Below are 19,121 nucleotides of genomic sequence, written 5' to 3'. Positions count from 1 at the left end.
TTGTGCTTGGCAGGGTGGCCGCCTGTGCCACTGGCTGACCTCTGGACCTGGTAGGCCTTAGGGCCCCAGTGGCCTGCAGCCCTCGGCCATGCTGCCTGGCTGACCTCCCCTCCTGATTGGCTGTGCTAACCCTCCTCCTCAGATTGCCCAGGTGCCCCTTCTGAGCTCCCGCCTGCTCTTCCTCTGCCAGGGCTCTTGCACCAGGAGGCCACTTCCTTATAGTCTCTGTTCTCTGCTCAAATGCCTTCTTTTGTTGAGGCCACTAAGGGCATAGCATGTAAAATGGCACTGCTCTGTCCACTAGGGTTCCTTATCCTTTCTCCTTCTTTTTCTCCATATGACAAATTACATATGGTTAGAGGGGAGACGAGAGGGGAGAGATTTTATTTGATCTTTTGAAAAAATCATGCAGGGTTATTGTTAGCTTTTCATCTCTTAATACGGTATTGTCTCTCCCCACTAGGACACAGCTCAGTGAGGACAGAGAGTTCGGTCTGTTTTGTTCACTAATGTGTCTCCAGGAGGCTGGAGTAGTGTGTCACACAGTGGTCATTGAAATATTTGGAAAAAATGAGTGCAGTTAGTAAGGCACGGATGGGCGTGGCTGCAGGTGACCGGCACAGCACTGACGTGCATGGGCCTGCGCAGGTCCCCTGTCTTCATCTGCTTCTTTGAAGTCTTGTTCTGGTTACTCTTCATCATCCTAATTGCTTTAGCCTTATCGTGTTCTGGCCATCTGAAGAGTTGCATTTTTGTTTCATTAGATCAGAGGTGATGCCCATTCACCACTTATTAACTTCGTGGGGGAAAGATTTAGCACGAGTTTTATTGGCATGGCGTGCCCTTCCCAGAACTCAGGGAGTAAGAATGTAAAATTACCCCACATGCTGCCTGGAGATGATCCTCAAGGACTGTGGCATTAGATTAGATTAAGATTGGACAGTGGCTGAAGTGCAGGGAGCACAGCCTGGCCCTGAGCAGACCTTCCAGGAGGCTGCATGAGGACCGTCTGTGTCTCCGTCTTCATAACATGCTCATCATGCAACAGGTCAGTTCAGTAATCAGCTTCCCTCAGCCTCTGAGTGGCTGGGATCTCAGGTGTGCATCATACAGTGAGGCCCGTGAAACTTTTTTTTTTTTGGTAAGAGGATACTGGGGTTGGACTCGGGGGCACTTAACTACTGAGCCACATCCCCAGCCCTTATTTTTTAATTTTGACACAGGATCTGCCTATGCTGCTGAGGCTGGCTTTGAACTTGCAGTCCTCCTGCCTCAGCCTTCCTAGTTGCTGGGATTGCAGGAGTGTGCCACCGCACCCATGCAGCAAAACTTTCTGAAGACAAACTCCAGGGCATTATTTCATACCTGAGTGGTAGAATCACACCCAATAGAAATTGTCCATTCTGGGTCACAATATGATGGGAACAGTAGTCACTCTGGATGAAACATCCAACTTTGTTCATAGAAAGATGTCTCTGATGCCTGTAATGAAGATGGTATATGAAGAGCCCACAAACAGATTTGAAATGTTTCCATCTGTTCTAGTTGCATTTCCCATTCGATCCTCCTGGGACTGGACTCCATTTTTGTCTATCCCATAGAGGCCTTAATACTTGTCAGACTGCTGTGTGTTCTTCATGTTTTGATTCATCTCAAACTTTGTCTTTGAGGTAGATTTAATTTCTGAAAACCACTAGAAGGTCTTCCAGAGGCCGCATCACAAATAGGTTGGTTGATCAGACTTGATAATCTGCTGTGAGTGTAAGGTGAGCTGGCTGGATGTTTTCCTTTGAGTGTTATAGCTACAGCCTATTCAGTGCATACCCACCCCAGCCCCACAACAAGCCAGCAGTGAGGACACCAGCACATCACCTTTGCCTCCTCTCATGTATACACGACAGTCTCAGAATAGCAATACCACTACCACTGCTCAGGGCCGCTAAAAACAATTTTAGGACTTTTTAGTTCCTCATTCTGCCCCCCCACCCCATTTGGTGACTAAATCTTTACATGTCCCTTGTTGTGTCTTGTAACCTTCCCATATTATACTCTTCCTTTGAGCCTGGTTTAGACTTGATTTTTTTTCTGAGAAGCTACATGTTATATACCATCATCTCAGGTCATTTTGATCTCAGATTTGTTCTCTTTTTTTCTTTTTTCTTTTTAGAGAGAGAGAGAATTTTTAATATTTATTTTTTAGTTTTCGGCGGACACAGCATCTTTGTTTGTATGTGGTGCTGAGGATCGAACTCGGGCCGCACGCATGCCAGGCGAGCCGCTACTGCTTGAGCCACATCCCCAGCCCTCAGATTTGTTCTCTAATTCTAGGGATGGCAAAATTTTTCTGAAAAGGGCTAGATGATAAATAGTTAGGCATTGTAAACCAAAAAAATAAAAAGGACTGCAGTGAGGCTCAATGGTAGGCGCTTGCCTGGCATGCATGAGGCCCTCCATTCAACCACCAGTACTGGGGGTGGGGGGTGAGAACTGTTTTCAGCTTAAAAACTTGTGCAAAAAGACCTGGCTGCAATTTGCCCACCGCCACTTTAGCAAGTTTCTGATTACAGCTCCTGGAGACAGGGTGCCAGTTTTGCTGGATATAAAATCCTTGGCTCACGTTTTTTCTTTATGGGTATTAAACATGTTATTTCATGTTCTTCAAGCATAAAACTGTACAATTGAAGTGTGATGATACACAAATTGTCCTTATTAAGTTGCTTGCTCTTGTTACCTTGATGCCTAAGAATGTTTTTCATATTCTTTGCAATCCACTCGTTGGTCACTCTAGGTTGATATTCTCAGGCATGTGTTGTTGTTTCCAATATCTAGTTTTTAACTACTTTGAAATAGTCGTATTAGTTTTCATCTTCAAGGGATCGATTTTGCTTATTTTCAGTATTTGTCAGTTTCTCTCACATTCTTTTTTTCATTTTTATTTTTTAATTTTATTTATTTATTTTTAGTACTAAGGATTGAACCCAGAGGTGCTCTATGATTAAGCCACATGCCCAGCCCTTTTTATTTTGGGAGGGGCCTGAGGATTGAACCCAGGGGTACTTAAATACCGAGCTACACACACACACACACACACACACACACACACTTTTTTTAAAGACAGGGCCTTGCTAGGTTGTTTAGGGCCTCCTGCCTCAGCCTCCCGAGTTGCTGAGATTACAGGCGTATACCATCATATCTGAGCCTTTTTAGTTTTTAACTTTTAGACAGGGTCTCTAAGTTGATAAGTCTGAGGACTTGTGATCATCCTTCCTCAGCCTCCTCAGTAACTGGGATTATATTCATGCACCACCACATTCAATCATTTCTCTTTCTTAAAGGAAATAATTTAATCTAAATACAGAATACTTTACTGACACCATAGGAATTCTATTCTGATTTACAAAGGTTATAAAATCAGTTTGACATTATAAGGAAAAATTACCTAAGCCACAGCTGGTAAAGATGAATTTGTGGGCTGTATGTCTGCTGGGTTTCATTTCTGGGTTTCTAATTCTGATTTGGAATACTTTTTCATACTTTGTATCATTTTCTTAAATGACCTTTAGTTCACTTTTAACTAGGGCACAGTTTGATTTGCCTCTGGGCATCTTCTGAATGATGTTCTGTTATCTTTTTTCTTTTAATCTGGAATTGATTTTTCTAACTTGTCCAGATTGATAGAAGGAGATGTGGTTCAGGATAGTTTTTCTGACTTTCCCTAATTCCTCGAATGTCAGGCTTGCTCTTTTCTTCCCTGTGCTGGGGATCAAGCCCAGGGTCTCACAGTAGGCCATGGCTCTACCACTGAGCTACATCCCTCTCCAACCCTCAAATACTGGACTCCTGTTGGACAGCATCACCCCTTTTCACATTCATTTTTGCATGATACTTTCTTTTTATCACAATAACTGCCACTGGAGAGACTGAGGAGTTCCCAGAGAAGGAGACTTCAACTTAAGACAAGTAGAGTTCTTGGCTCTTGACAGAACATGCAGAAATGATCTTAAGGGTATATCAACTAGAGACACAGATATAATTTAGGAATATAGAGACATTCAAGGGCAAATGTGGGCCATCTAGAAAGTAAGAGATGGATTTGGGGTTCCCAGCTCCTCTTTTAAAATTAACTTGGGGGGGCATGGGAAGGTGTGTGGAGATGACATCAATCTGATTATAAGCAGGTTTATGGTGGTCTGGTCATTCTCTGAATCCCTAGGCTGACATGGTCTCTATTATCTGATCAGTAGATAACATTGGAAAGTACCCTTAATTACAGGTTTCTTAAAATATCATCTCTCTTGTTTAATCTATTCATTATGTATGTTAATAAACAATGCACAAGGCAATTTTTAAAATATATTTAGTTGTCAATGAACCTTTATATATGTGGTGCTGAGAATCAAACCCAGTGTCTTACACATGTCAAGCAAGTGCTCTACCACTGCACCACAGCCCCAGTCCCACAAGGTGATTTTTATAAGTCAATGAATTTATGATAGCTTTAAATTTACACATTTTCCAGAAATTGGGGAGTGATGGGCCTGGAAGAAAAACTACTTGGGGCGTGACAGGCTTGAGAGAGAGAGCTGGCCTAGGGAGGGATTTTTTTAGATTAAAGTTGTATTTCATTGTCCTCCCTCTATGTCATAACAGCCCCAAAGCACAGCTTGGCAAAGACATAATGTCATCCAGAGGAATGTAGAGCCATGCTGTTGAAACCCGTCTGCTTCACGTTGGTAGCATGCCCGCAGCTTGACAGATGTCCGGCATTACAATTTGTCTCATCTTGAAAATATACCACGGTGCCCTTTTGAGTTTGCACTGGGGCCCTGGCGCTCCTTGGCACACAGTTTGGGCACCACGATCTCAGTGCACCTGCTGCTGCTGCAGATCTGAAGACCACTCTCAGGAGCCACAAAGGTGTCAGCTCTGTGGTATTTTTTTTTGCTGGGGATTGAACCCATGGGCTCACACAGGCTAGAAAAGTACTCTCCCGTGGAGCTACACCCCAGTCACCAAGAAGAAAGAGTTTGAAAGTGGTATGGATGAGATAGGTATTTGGGGGTACAGAGAAATACCACATCTCACAAAATAGGTGCCCATGAACCATTGGCCTGCAGTAATCACCCATGAAGCCTTGGAATGCTAAAGCAGCGACTCAGGCATCCCTGCTGTGTCCTTGTGGCCATATCCTAGCCTGCAGAGGAGCAAGAGGCAGGGCAGCGCCCAAGCACAGGGCAAAATGGTGCCAAGTGGCCTGACCCTGCCCTGGCTCCACCTCCTGTCCAGGCCAGCTGCTGTCCCACTGACTACCAACACTTGCATTTTCAATAAATCTCTTGTGCCTTAATATGACTCATGTTGAAATTATTTTTTCCTTTTTTGCAGTACTAGGGATCGAACCCAGGGTTTCCTTACCACCGAGCTACATTCCAAGGCCCTTTTTATTTTTACTTTTTATGTTGAGACAGGCTCTTGCTAAGTTGCCCAGGCTAGCCTTCAATTTGAGATTCTGCTGTTTACATGGCCTCTTGAGTCACTGGGATTACAGGTGCGTGCCACCACACCTACCTGTTACATATGTCCAGGGCCCTGTCATCTTGAGTTGAGGTCCCCCTTTTTGGGGCCTCCTTGGACAAACTTCTAGTGACATTTCCAGCCAAGTAGAAAATTTCTTCCTTTGGTCTCATATACTAGGTAAGCAGGCAAGTCAGTTAAAATGGATTTAAAATGCTGAAATCAAACCCTCTTGAAGCAGCTGTGCACGCGTGTTCCATAGGTGCGTTTTTTTGGAGATGCCCAGACAGCTGAATGTATGTTGGGAAGACCCGTGTACCGTTTCTTAGTTTTGAGGAGGGGGATAAGAGCACATTCTTAATGGTAGGCTTATTGACCTTGATGGTCAAGAATATTTGACTATTCAAATTTGCTTTGTGACCTGCCTCAGTGAGTTTGACTGACTGCTGGTTTGAGAGGTTGTCAATCAGCCTGCCAAAGACTTGTCTTTCAAGAGAGTTTATACTAAAATGAAGAGAAAACAGTCGACTTCTAGAAGGGTCATTGAATGGTTAGGGCGAGCTGATGGCTGTCACTTCCTGTGTGCTCCCCCGTTGAAGACTGAGCTCTGTCCTTAATGAAGTGTGATCTATTGAGAAGCAAAGCACTAGAAAGTGCGTGTGAAGACGTGTGAAGGCGCTGGCACTTTCTGGACCTCTCCTCGCCCTTTCTCGTTCTAAGGTCTCAGGAAATGCGGGCAAGTCAGGAAAAGGTGCATCCTGGATGGAAACCTGCTGGCTCCTTTTCTGGAATTTTGAAAACCCAGCAGTTGATACTGCAGAGCATGCTGCCCAGTGTGATAGGAATCCTAGGGAGAGCCCAAGCCCTGATGGTGCACTTGACACCTAAGAGAAATGGCTGTGGAGTAAATTCAGCCCTTGCTTTACGGCATGAGCAGGGCAGCAACCTGCCATACCCCAGCACCTCCCCAGGGTCAACATGAGCTTCCCAACATGTCACTCTTTACAAACGAGTCTTCAGGGGCTTCTTATGATCTATAGAAAAAGGAATGTGGGTTTTGTTAGGCTGTGACCAGAGTTATAAATCATAAAGACAAATCCTAGGATAGAAGAGACCATCAAGGTCAAGGTAGTCTTCCCTTAAAATAATTGTATATTAGTCAGAGACTGGTGGTAACTACAGTATTTGAATTACCTGTCCAGGTGGAAAGCGGGAACCTGGAAGCTCCTTCAGTTGACCTGTAGAACTGGCTTTGCACCTGAATGTGGCACCATTGCCCACTGAGCTCCCAGTTGGTCCAGACATAACTGCTTGCCTTTCAGCTGAGGCAGGAGAAAGCAGGGTCAGGAGCTGATGTAACTGTGCTTTCCTCTCCCGTAGTGTGTTCCATGGGAAACGGCACGAGCAGACTTTATAGTGCTCTCGCCAAGACACTGAACAGCAGCGCTGCCTCTCAGCACCCAGAGTACTTGGTGTCACCTGACCCAGAACATCTGGAGCCCATTGATCCTAAAGAGCTTCTCGAGGAGTGCAGGGCTGTCCTGCATACTCGACCTCCCCGGTTCCAGAGGGACTTTGTGGATCTGAGGACAGATTGCCCCAGTAGCCACCCACCCATTAGGGTCATGCAATGGAACATCCTCGCCCAAGGTATGCCTGATGCTTCTGTGCTGTGACTTCCTTTCTGCTTCTGCACATGCTCAGTGCTCTGGTGTCTGTGTGCAGGGGAGATGTGTGGAAGGAAGGGGTGACTGTCTTTTATCAGGCAACTTAATAGAAGATCCTTAAGCCTGTTGCCTCCAGCTTCCAGTCCATCGCTGTTAGGTGGCATTGGCGGGGTAATATGGAGAATTTTGTGCAGGAGACAGAACTGGGGTGGAGGAGCCTAGGTGTTTTTGTGACTCGTTTCCAATTCATTCTCAGCTGTATAACTGGAGACCAAAAAGATGTAGCTTCAGCTCTCTGTTCATTGAAATATTTTGTTACTGTAGAAAGGTCTCCTTTCCTGATTCTGCTGAATTAAAAAACAGATGTGTCAATCAATCTTCTGTACATTGCCTTTTATGTAGCAGTAGACATTGTAAGGAAAAGAAACAAGGCCCCATTTATTTATGGATGCATGTATGTCTTTAGCTTCTGGAAAAGAAGGAAATATGCTGACTTTACCAATCTTTGATTCTTTTCTTTTTTTCCAAGTATTCCTTCATAAGTAGGAAAAGTACCCATTTAAAGTTCATTCTGAGTAGCGTCTAAATCAGTTCACATGGCTTTATTATAGTCAGTGTTAAAACTAATGTATAGAGTAAGATATATTTATTTCATTTGACAAATTGAAATGGATGGCAAAGAACAGTTCTCTAACTAAAGCTGAAACCAAAGATCTTTTAGTTTGGAATATAGTTTTTAAAAAAAAAATAGTTTGATATAAAAGAAGTCAGTTGCTTGCTTCATCTAGATGCTAAGAGGTTATTTAATTTGGGGGGATTAGTGGAGTGTAGACTGAGAAGAACCACCCAGGGCATCTAAAGCAGAAGCCTGGAGTGGACCTGACCTCAGGAGCCTCCGGCTACCTTGAAGTCATGGTTCTGTAGTAGCTGTCAACTGACTGGCTCTTTCTTTACAGCACTTGGAGAGGGCAAGGACAACTTTGTACAATGCCCTGTTGAAGCTCTCAAGTGGGAAGAGAGGAAATGTCTCATCCTGGAGGAAATCCTCGCCTACCAGCCGGACATACTGTGCCTGCAAGAGGTGGACCACTATTTTGACACCTTCCATCCACTCCTCAGTCGACTGGGCTATCAAGGCACCTTCTTCCCAAAGCCCTGGTCACCTTGTCTGGACGTTGAACACAACAATGGACCAGATGGCTGTGCCTTATTTTTTCTCCAGAACCGATTCAAGCTGGTCAACAGTGCCAATATCAGGCTGACGGCCATGACGCTGAAAACCAACCAGGTGGCCATTGCTCAGACCCTGGAGTGCAAAGAATCAGGACGACAGTTCTGCATCGCCGTCACCCACTTGAAAGCTCGCACTGGCTGGGAGCGGTTTCGGTCGGCCCAGGGCTGTGACCTTCTCCAGAACCTGCAGAACATCACCCAAGGGGCCAAGATTCCCCTGATTGTCTGCGGGGACTTCAACGCGGAGCCCACCGAAGAGGTCTACAAGCACTTCGCGTCCTCCAGCCTCAACCTGAACAGCGCCTACAAGCTGCTGAGCGCCGACGGGCAGTCGGAGCCCCCGTACACCACCTGGAAGATCCGGACCTCGGGCGAGTGCAGGCACACCCTGGATTACATCTGGTACTCGAGGCACGCGCTGAGCGTGCGCTCGGCGCTGGACCTGCTCACCGAGGAGCAGATCGGGCCCAACCGGCTCCCCTCCTTCAACTACCCCTCCGACCACCTCTCTCTGGTGTGTGACTTCAGCTTTAACGAGGAACCCGACGCACTTCTATGAAAGCTCATCTGGCCTTTAATCACAGGAGTCTTAACCAGGGATGTTCCGGAAACTGAATAGGAGAGGAAGTTGCCTGAGGAGGGTCCCCAGGCTCTGCTCCCTTCCTGCCTTTCCAGCATGCCCTTGGGAAGATCCCGTTAGTTCACGAAACTTTTCAATGAAAACCTGTAGCAAAAAAGCTGTTTGCACTCCAGTTTCGGCTTCTCTGTCCTCCCTCCTGAGCATTCCCTTTGGATCTGTCATTTAAGGGCATTCAGCTGGGCTCGCTTGAAGCTTCTCAGTTTGCAAATGCTTAGAAACTTGCGGGCTTGCTCGCCTCCTCCATAGCGAACACTCAGTATGTAGGAAAATCTCGCTAGAGCGCGTTTCAAGTTATTTATTTGTGAGTTTTTCAAATGTCATCAAGATATGCATGGCAATATTTATTATTTTTATATCTTCATGTAAAACTAAATTATAGCATCATGAACGTTTTAGAACCGTGCAAGACACAAGTTATAAGTAACTTATAGTGATTTTCTTCAAGCTTTAAAATGTTCCCCTCTGGCCTAACAACGTGTACAGAGCAGCTGTTCAGCCTGGAGGGTGGGGAGGGTGTTATCTAAGTCTGAATATGGGGACTGATGCGCTCTTCACCAATACTGCTCTCTCTGCCTCTATGTTTCCCATTGTGTTTCTTGAAGAAATTCCAGTTAGTTTTCCATTATTTAATCACTGCTGGGTATTGTCCTTTTTCCATTGGGATAATAGTCATATACATTTGAAAGTTAGTCAGTATCATCATTTTGTGTTGGAATGTGCTTTAACCATGATTATTTAGGAGCTATTATGTGGCCCTGGCTAAGAAAGCCAGGGGGACCTTCTTTTCAGAGATGTGAAGGCTATTTTGTTTTGTATCTGTTTTGGGTTCTTTGTTTTGTTTTTGGTACTGGCGATTGAGCGCAAATGTGCTTTACCACTGAGCTACATCCCCAGCCCTTTTTCTTTTTTGTTTTGAGACAGAGTCTTTCTGAGTTACCCAGGCTGGCCTCAAAATTTGTGGTCCTCTTGCCTCAGCCTCCTGAGCTGCTAAGATTACAAAGATGGGAAACTTTATAGAAAGCTTCTAATTGGGCTGTCATAGAAATTTCCTAGGAAAGCCAGATGACTGTGGTTTAAAACATCTACGAAGAAGAATGTAAGAAGTTAAAAGATAACCCACAATTCTTAACCATCAGAAATAAAAGTGATAAAGATAACAGGTAAAGCCTCTTCCAAACAACATAACCCATCAGGAGTAAACTGGTACATATTTTATTGTATGAGTTGTAAATATTTAAGATTAATAAATGGCCTTTTAAAGCTTGTGCTGTTGATGTCTTGTCTTTTTAGTTCAAAAAGAATCTGGGAGCAGATTGATTCTTGATGTGGTCACGTGGTGATCCGCTCTAGCCACTGCTACGTGGAACCTCACATCACAGTGGGCACGCCCTGGTTTCTGTGGCTGTGGCTCGGTAGCACCCAGGATTTGCTTATGTGGTCCCTCAGTGCCCAGGCTGCAGGTCCCCAGCATGGCTCATCCAAACATTCCAAGTTGGAATCACTCTCAGAACAAGTGAGGTTTTCAGTGGTTTTGTACATAGAAGAGCTGGGACTACCTGGGAAGAAGAGCAAGCAGGGAGAACCACTGCACCAGGGCACTGGAGAGTCTTAGATGTCTGGTGTCATGTGTTGTTGAGAAACAGTAGGGTCAGAGTGCTTTACTCCGCAGTTTACCTGCCCTAAAGCAGACCAACCTGAAGAGAAATTACGAGAGCCTTAAGCAGGCAAATCCAGGTGAGGATGAAAGCCAGAATTACTTAGAACTTCAAGTATCACCAACAGCAAGGGCTGGGGGGAATGTGGGGTGGGTAGGAAGACCACTGGGCAAAAAGGTTTCTGGAAATATCAGTAAGTGAACAAAATAAGGTAAGGAGATTGAGATAAACCCACTGTGCAACTTGTGGCAGGAGGCTGAATGTTTACTTTAATGAAATGCTTCTGTTGTTTGCATTTTCTTGTCTTCATTTGAAGTATAATTAAGTGAGCATTCTGGTCTGAGAATTTTGGAAGAATATATCAATCTTGTGTTGCATTTCATGTTTTGAGTGTGTCTTGTAAGTCTGTTTTTGTGACAGCTTTGCTGAAGGTATAATGGTAAGTTAACAAATTGTTGCACAGCACTAAATATAGATTCTAAAATTTTAAGTAGGTTCTATGCATAGATTCCTCCCATTCCATTCCTAGGTACTTTTTGGTCCTGGTTTTCCAGTGTGTGTGTGTATGTGGTGTTGGGGATTGAACCCAGGGCCTTGTGCCTGCAAGGCAAGCACTCTACCAACTGAGCTATATATCCCTAGCCCTTTTGCTTTTTTTGGTACCAGGGATTGAACCCAGAGGCACTTGACCATGAGCCACATCCCCAGACTCTGCTTTTCCTTTTTTATTTCATACAATTTGATTACTATTAAAATAAGTCTTAGAAGCTGAGTTCCTTACATTTAGTTCTTTGCATATGATTAAAACAAAAGGCCAAATAATTTGAGCAATGTGGCAGTAAGAGTTGAGGGCTTGGTGCAGTGTAATCCCTGTAGCTCTGGAGGCTGAGGCAGGAAGATCACGAGTTCAAAGCCAGCTTCAGTAACTTGTCAAGGCCCCAAGCAACTTAGTGAGACTCTGTTTCCAAATAAAATATAAAAAGGCTGGGGATGTAACTCAGTGGTATTAAAAAAAAAAGTAGCTGAGGATTCAAACCCATGTCCATCTTGACTCCAAAGTGCTTGCTTTGTCCCCCTTCACCATGTTCCCTTAGCCTCAGTGAGTACAAATGGAGGGCAGAGTGGTATTATAGGGAGCAAGGAGTTCGTTAACTGCAAAACAGTCACCAGCCGAATGGTGGTGGCCTGGGTGTTGAGCTTTTTTTTTTTAAATTTTTTATTGTTGGCTGTTCAAAACATTACATAGTTCTTGATATATCATATTTCACAATTTGATTCAAGTGGGTTATGAGCTCCCATTTTTACCCCATATACAGATTGCAGAATCACATCAGTTACACATCCATTGATTTACATATTGCCATACTAGTGTCTGTTGTATTCTGCTGCCTTTCCTATCCTCTACTATCCCCCCTCCCCAAATAAGAGGAGAAAAGTCATGTCAAGGGGTACACAGGCTATCCTTTAAAGGCAGCATTGTGACCCTAAACAACCCCATCTGTAAGGCCTTGGCTTTCTCATTGAATCTACCTTCCTGTGAGATATCCACAAAGGATTATGAATTATGTGCATTGTGGTGTACACCTGTAATCCCAGTGACTTGGGAGGCTGAGGCAAAAGGATCACAAATTTGAGGCCAGCCTCAGCAATACCATAGAAAGAGCTCTGGATGTAGCTCAGTGGTAAAGTGCTGCTGAGTTTAATCACCAGTACCACAAAAAAGAGAAGTTAATACATTCATATGTAAGCCATTGGATAATAATACTTAAGGTTCAAAGTGAGAGGGAAAGAATGACCCTGTGCTTTGTGTCCTAACCACACCTGTTTTTGGCCAAAGAGAATAACCATTTTGAAAGATCAGGATCAATAGTGTTGTAGAAATTTAAGCCCAAAATAGGTGAGGGGCTGATAGAATGGCAAGAAATTTGCAGTTTTGAGTTAGTTCTTAAGTCTTGAGAGACTCTGTCAATCCTGCTTTGGTTTGTAATGTAGAAATACCTGCTTTGAATGAATACCCACAGCTGCAGGTCCCAGACTTCTTTGGAAACCTCATTTCCGAGAAAACATTCACGTTAAAAGGAGAGTGCAGTGGAAGCCCTGCCTCCTGACAGTCCTGACAGAGCCTGGCTGCCTCTAAGCATCTGGTGAACTTGGACTAGGTGGATCTCGACTGATTGTTTTTGCTTTGGCAAGGAAGATGTACTCTGAAACCAAAGTTAATAGCTGAATTTTAAACATTGTATAACATTTGTCCGCATGCATTCTGCATATTAATTTTCTTTACCACCCTTTTTCTTGCCTAGTTTCTTCTATTTTTTATTAACTTTTATTATTTATTCACAGCATTTAAAAAAATTTTTTTTTCAGTACTGGGGATTGAACCCAGGGCACTGAACCGTACCCTCAACCCCTTTAATTTTTTTTTCTCAAAAAACAAAATAACCAAATTTAGTTTGACATTTCCTCTGATCTAAAGAGAAAGATGTCAATAAACAAAACAAAACCTAGGACATACATACAGCCACCTACCCTGATGAATTCAGATAATCTAAAAGAAAAAAGAAGGGCAAAAGTTCTGTTCAACAGAGAAAATCATCTTCGTTTTTGGAAGATGTTTCCATGTCCCGTTCCATGTCCTCTTCCTCTTGTAGCCACTTGGGCCTTCAGAATAGCAGCTTTTCCCTGGCCACCCCCTGAACCTTGGTTTTTATTTTTCATGCTCTATTTTTAGGGTCTCACTAAATTGCTAAGGCTGATCTCAAATTTGTGATCCTCCTGCCTCTATCATCCCAGCAAATGGAATTACAGGCATGCACCACCCTGCCCAGCTTCTTACCTATATTTTAAAGAATAAGACAAGCACTTTTTTTTAGTCATTTGCCACATAGCTGTTTTAAATCTTCTATCATTCAAAATTCAAGTCTTCCCAGCCTCCTGATACTCACATGTGACCCCCAATCTGACCTCACCTGGCATATTATATATTATGAGAAACAAATCTTTGGTGTACCTGAAGAAATCACCCAGCAAATTCTGCAACATTTTAAAATTCCATTTGTGAGATGGGTGCGGTGGCAAATGCCTGTAATCCCAGCTACTCAGGAGACCCAGGCAAGAGGCTTGCAAGTTCAAGGCCAACGTGGGCAATTTAGCAAGACCCTATCAAAAAATAAGAGCTGTGGTTGGGCATAGCTCAGTGATAGAGAGAAGGGAAGTGAATCAATTTGTGAGAAATCAAGGACATTTACTAACCTTGTTTTCTTCCCTGACCCCCTTTGTTTTGGATGGACAGGATGGGGTTGAGCCTAAAAATAAACTGGGAACCCCAGGAGGTCAGCCACTGACCAGCTGAGCTTACTCAAAAGTTTTTCTGAACTTTAGGTTCTTCACTGAAATTGTGTTGGGGGAAGAAGGGTGTACTGGGAATTGGACCCAGGTTGCTCCACCACTGAGCTACATCCCCAGGCCTTCTTACTTTGAGACAGGATCTCACCAAGTAGCCCAGGCCAGCTTTGAACTTACCATCTCCCTGCCATGCCACACCCAGCTTTTCTCCAAGGTTGCTAAAAAATTATTAAAATTAAAAACCGAGTTACTGCTGCCACTGCCCAAATAGTTATGATAATCTGGGGAACTGCTTCCACACTTCATGAAATTAAAAACTAGTGTGACCTTGACAGGGCATTTGCCTCTTAAAATACATTTTGAGGACTTGGGCTGAGGCTCAGTGGCAGAGCACTTGACTAGCACATGTGAGCATTGGGTTCGATCTTGAGCACCACATAAATATATAAAATAAAGGTATTGTGTGCATCTACTAAAATGTATATATTTAGATATACATATCTAAAGTGTGAGAAAAAGGCTTTTAAATCAATAGGACATATAGTAAAACATGAAGCTTTTTTTTTTTTTTTTTAAAGAACCATTTTTTATGCTTAATATATTTCAAACTATCTTTTCCCAGTGCATGCTTTAAGAACTCTCAGGTTAGCCCCTAATCCTTAGACTCTGCTTGCTGTAGCTGCCTGGCAAGGTTCTCACCTGGCTGCACAATGCAATTGCCTAGAGATACTTTTAAAATACCAATCAATACCTGGCTGCCACCCCAAACACTGTCATTTCGTATCTGGTATTGAATGTGCCCTGAGCAGCAGCATTGTCCCAAGTAATTGGAATGTACAGCAGTTAGCACTGTTTGGTCGTGGTAATGGCCTAAAACCTCAACTTGCATGTTACTTATTTTACTGTTTTGGATGGTGATTTCATTTCATTATTTTACCTTTTTGAACAGCAATTGGATTTGTTTCATTAAATGAAATCTACCATAGAAAGGATTTTCTCAAAGTTAAACATACTAAAGTGGGATGGAAGAAACAGTATCGTGGGAGAGGACAACTTTCTTTTAGATTGCAACCTACTCATCAGTTTTTGTTGTTTTTGGTGGTATTTTGCATTCAACAGTTGGTTCACTTGGATTATGTCCTCACTTTGGAAACTGCAATATTGTTTAGTTCTGAACTCCAGCATTACTTCTTAGTTGAGGTATTCAAAGAGTGCTGGATGCTCAAAATAGTCTTTGCTGTAACTGATGCAGAGGAGGTAAATTGAATCCACTGATATTTGCCAACAGTATCTTACTCTACTTAGGGCTGGCTTCACTGTGTACCAAGTTCCTACAGTTTTCATCATGAGAGGCAGTAATTATTATAACAATGGGACTGAAGAAAACAAGTCACAATCACAGAGGTCTCAGTATTGTGAACAGTCAAAATCTGTAGAGGGAACAGTTTTGGTGGATTTTTTAACAAATATTTTTCTCAGTTGTAGATGGATACAATACCTTTATTTTTATCTAGTGCTGAGGATCGAATCAGTTTCTCATACACGTTAGGCAAGCAATCCCCCACTGAGCTACAACCCCAGCCCCAGAACAGTGGCAAAACTAAAAGTAAGGTTGAAACTAAAGTAAGGTTGGTGGTTATTCTCACCTCCTGGGAGACTTACAGTGAAAGGATCATAGGAAACCTCAAGGCCAAAGTTTTGTCTTTGGGAAGAAGTTTATCTGGTTATTAATAATTAACATAGCTTGCTTACACAAAGTGATCAGAAACATATGCTTCCTAAGTGTACAATGTCAGGTGTGGCCACTAGTAATGTTCCAGTGCCATCCTTATGACATTTTAGCTTCACCTCATTGTCACTTTTTCTTTGACCAGTTCGATTTCCCCCTCCTACAGCACTTGCTGCTGTTGCCTGTCACATCTTAGGACATACTTCATCTGTCCTTTTATTCTCCAGTCCTCAACTTCTACTGCTGATTCGTTTTCATCTTCTCCTGTGTTTGTACACTTGGCTCACCCCAGTCTCAAAAGTCAGAGCTCACTGAATAGCACCCTGGATGGTTTCCAAGCCCATTTCAGAAATTTCTGCTTATATGTCAGTCACTGCCAACTCAGCAAATGAAACAAATCAAAGTGGAGAAAAGTGCTATCCAGGGAGAGGCCATTACTGGGAGGCTCAGTGAAGAACAGGTGCCTGTGTTGGTTGGGGAAATGAAGTATTTCAGAATGGCCAGCCCAGTGATGTCTGAAAGGGAAACAGGCTTGGGCTGGGGTTGTGGCTCAGTGGTAGAGTGCTTACCTAGCATGTGTGAGGCACTGGGTTTGATCCTTAATACCACATAAAAATAAACAAATGATAGTATTGGGTCCATCTACAACTAAAAAATATATTTTAAAAAAAGGAAACAGTCTTGGGAAGACAGGCAGAGACCTAATCAAAGGACTTTAAATGTTTGGCAGCTGTACAGCCAATCAATTTAAAGCAATCCCAGTGGTGCGAGTGAAGAAATTTGCATTTTAGAACCTTTCCGCAGGTATCTCACCAGCAGGTATCTCACCGTGTTATTACTGGGAGGTTTGGGACCAAGCAACCAGGACAGGGAGGATAGGAATGGAAGATATTTAAAAGGCACAATAGAATTTAATGAATGGATAAACTTTGTTAATTCTCACAATTCTGAGGAAAGGAGTCATAGAACCTTTCTGGAAACCCAAAGGATGGATGGTAAGGTGGTGTTTAAGGAAGGAAGGAAACCAGAGAGATTACCATAGAAAACTAAAGGACTTTTGAGGCACAGACCAAAGATATGAGATCCCATGAAATACTGAAGTATTGACTTGATTTGGAAATTGGATTATTGGAGATCTCAATGAAAACTGAGTCTAAGCCAGAATTCAATTTAAAAAGACAGAATGATAGGCTACTGACTGTTGGAACCAGGGTACCAAGGCAGAGGAAAGGGAAAGATGGTGAGAATAGAAGGCAGGTGGCTGCTTCCTGAGACATGGAAAGGATGACAGCTGTGGCTGATTCCCTGTAGCAAGGGTTCCAGAAATGTGGTGAAGGTGCGTTAGTGAGTGACCATGTTCTCTGTAAAGAGGTGTGCTGGACATACTGCTGAGAGCAGTGCAAGCTCCATCTTTGCCACCTAAGGACAGACGGCTGAAGCTGGGGAGGCACAGAGTACAAGAGTGTCGAGGCATGGCCACATGGCTTTCCCCCAATATGCTAGACAAAAAAAAAAAAAAAAAAAAGGCAAATAAAAGTTACACTGATTGATAGTTTGGAAGGGCTGAGATTAAAAGCCATACTTTGGGGGGAGGGTGGAGGACGGGAAAGGCAGCGGAGCACAACAGACACTAGTATGGCAATTTGTAAATCAATGGATGTGTAACTGATGTGATTCTGCAATCTGGGTATGGGGTGAAGGTGGGAGTTCATAACCCACTTGAATCAAAGTGTGGAATATGATATGTCAAGAAATTTGTAATGTTTTGAACAACCCACAATAAAAAATTTAAAAAAAAAAAAAAAAAAAGACTGGAACAAGACAGGGATGCCCTCTTTCACCACTTCTATTTAACATAGTTTTTGAAACACTGGCCAAAATTCTAATTTCTGTTTAAAACATTAAATTTAACCCTGAAAAGAAAAAAAAGCCATACTTTAAGATGTGAAGAGGATGCAACTGATTGTTTGATACTCAATAGCTATTGTCAACCTATATGTTCCCAAATCCAGGCTTTGGATGAATTTATTTTAAGACAGACACTAAGATTTTCAGGCAGAGTGGTGGAGGTAATGGATACAGCATAGGAAGAAGGCATTCACTTGAAATTCAAGTGTCTTTAGATATCTTCCATAGTATGTGACTGATTTTTAGTAAATGTTAGCAAAATCCCAAAGTGTCTATTCTGAGTGTCTCTAATATGATCATTTCCTGGGGAGGGGGCCAGGGATGGAATAAAATATAATCTTTGACCAAAAGGAGTATTATGGAAAAAAAAGAACATAATACAGAAGGTACCAAAACATACAATAACAATTTTCACAACTTGAAACATTTAGGAAATGTTCTAAAGGGAGGTGGACTTTGAGATTAACTTCCAAATAGGATGAGTGAGACTCATGCTTTTATTAAAAAGTACCATCAGGTCCGGGAGCAGTACACCTTTTAATCCCAGCGGCTCAGGAGGCTGAGACAGGAGGATCAAAGTTAAAGGCCAGCTTTTGTAATTTAGTGAGGCCCTAAGTAACTTAGAGAGACCCTGTCTCAAAATAATAAAAAGGACTAGAGATTTGTTCCATGGTAAATTGCCCATGGGTTAAGTCCCTAATACCCAACCCCACAGAAGTACTATCAGGTGTGTATGGAAAAGATAAATGATTAAAACAGGAGCATTTAAAAACATCTTTTGGAGCCAGGCACAGTAGCGCACGGCTGCAATCTCAGCGGCTTGGGAAGTTGAGGCAGGAGGATCATGAGTTCAAAGCCAGCCTCAGCAGTAGCAAGGCACTAAGCAACTCAGTGAGACCTGTCTCTAAATAAAATACAAAATAGTGCTGGGGATGTGGTTCAGTGGTCAAGTGCCCCTGAGTTCAATCCCTGTACCAAAGAAAAAATCTTTTGTCAATCTAAGTAGTATCATCAAATGCATAAAGGTCAAAAATATTAAGAATCCATTCATCTAATAAACAAATTTTCTTTGTAGTAGAGCATTAAGATGCAGAGTCACAGGACCTAGTTTTGTGTGAAATTAGGCAATTCAAGTGATCTTTTTGGTACCAATTTCTTAACCTGTAAAAGGGCTAGAATTACTTGTACTTCTTACCCTCCGAATGAGAACCAGATGGCTTGACTCTGAAGTGGGTCACATATATAAATTCTTTAAGTGTGGCTAACTAAAATACTAAATTACATAAAGTAGATCATTATAGTTCATGATAAAAATTAGGAAGGACTTGGCAGCATGCAGATGTTTGCCGAATATTCTTATACTAGGAAGCAACAGAAGTGGCATTTCTTCACACTTGTAAATATTGTTAAAAATATCACCAGAGACAAGA

At 42.8% G+C, this 19,121-nt stretch overlaps 1 protein-coding gene across 1 annotated transcript in view; it reads left to right on the top strand.

The window, feature by feature from the left end:
* The window catches only part of Noct (nocturnin), a 29,849-nt gene extending 19,394 nt beyond the window's left edge, over positions 1-10,455 (top strand). The window contains exons 2-3 of the mRNA XM_027926750.2: positions 6,895-7,164; positions 8,138-10,455. Of these exons, the coding sequence (XP_027782551.1) occupies positions 6,895-7,164; positions 8,138-8,973 (1,106 nt within the window). The 3' untranslated portion in view covers positions 8,974-10,455. The remainder of the gene's footprint in view (positions 1-6,894; positions 7,165-8,137) is intronic.
* The last annotated feature ends 8,666 nt before the right edge of the window (positions 10,456-19,121 follow it).

This window comes from Marmota flaviventris, chromosome 7 (genome assembly GCF_047511675.1).
Source record: "Marmota flaviventris isolate mMarFla1 chromosome 7, mMarFla1.hap1, whole genome shotgun sequence".
Taxonomy (NCBI): Eukaryota; Metazoa; Chordata; class Mammalia; order Rodentia; family Sciuridae; genus Marmota; species Marmota flaviventris.
Note: the sequence above shows the minus strand (reverse complement) of the source record. Positions and strands in the feature narration are given on the sequence as shown.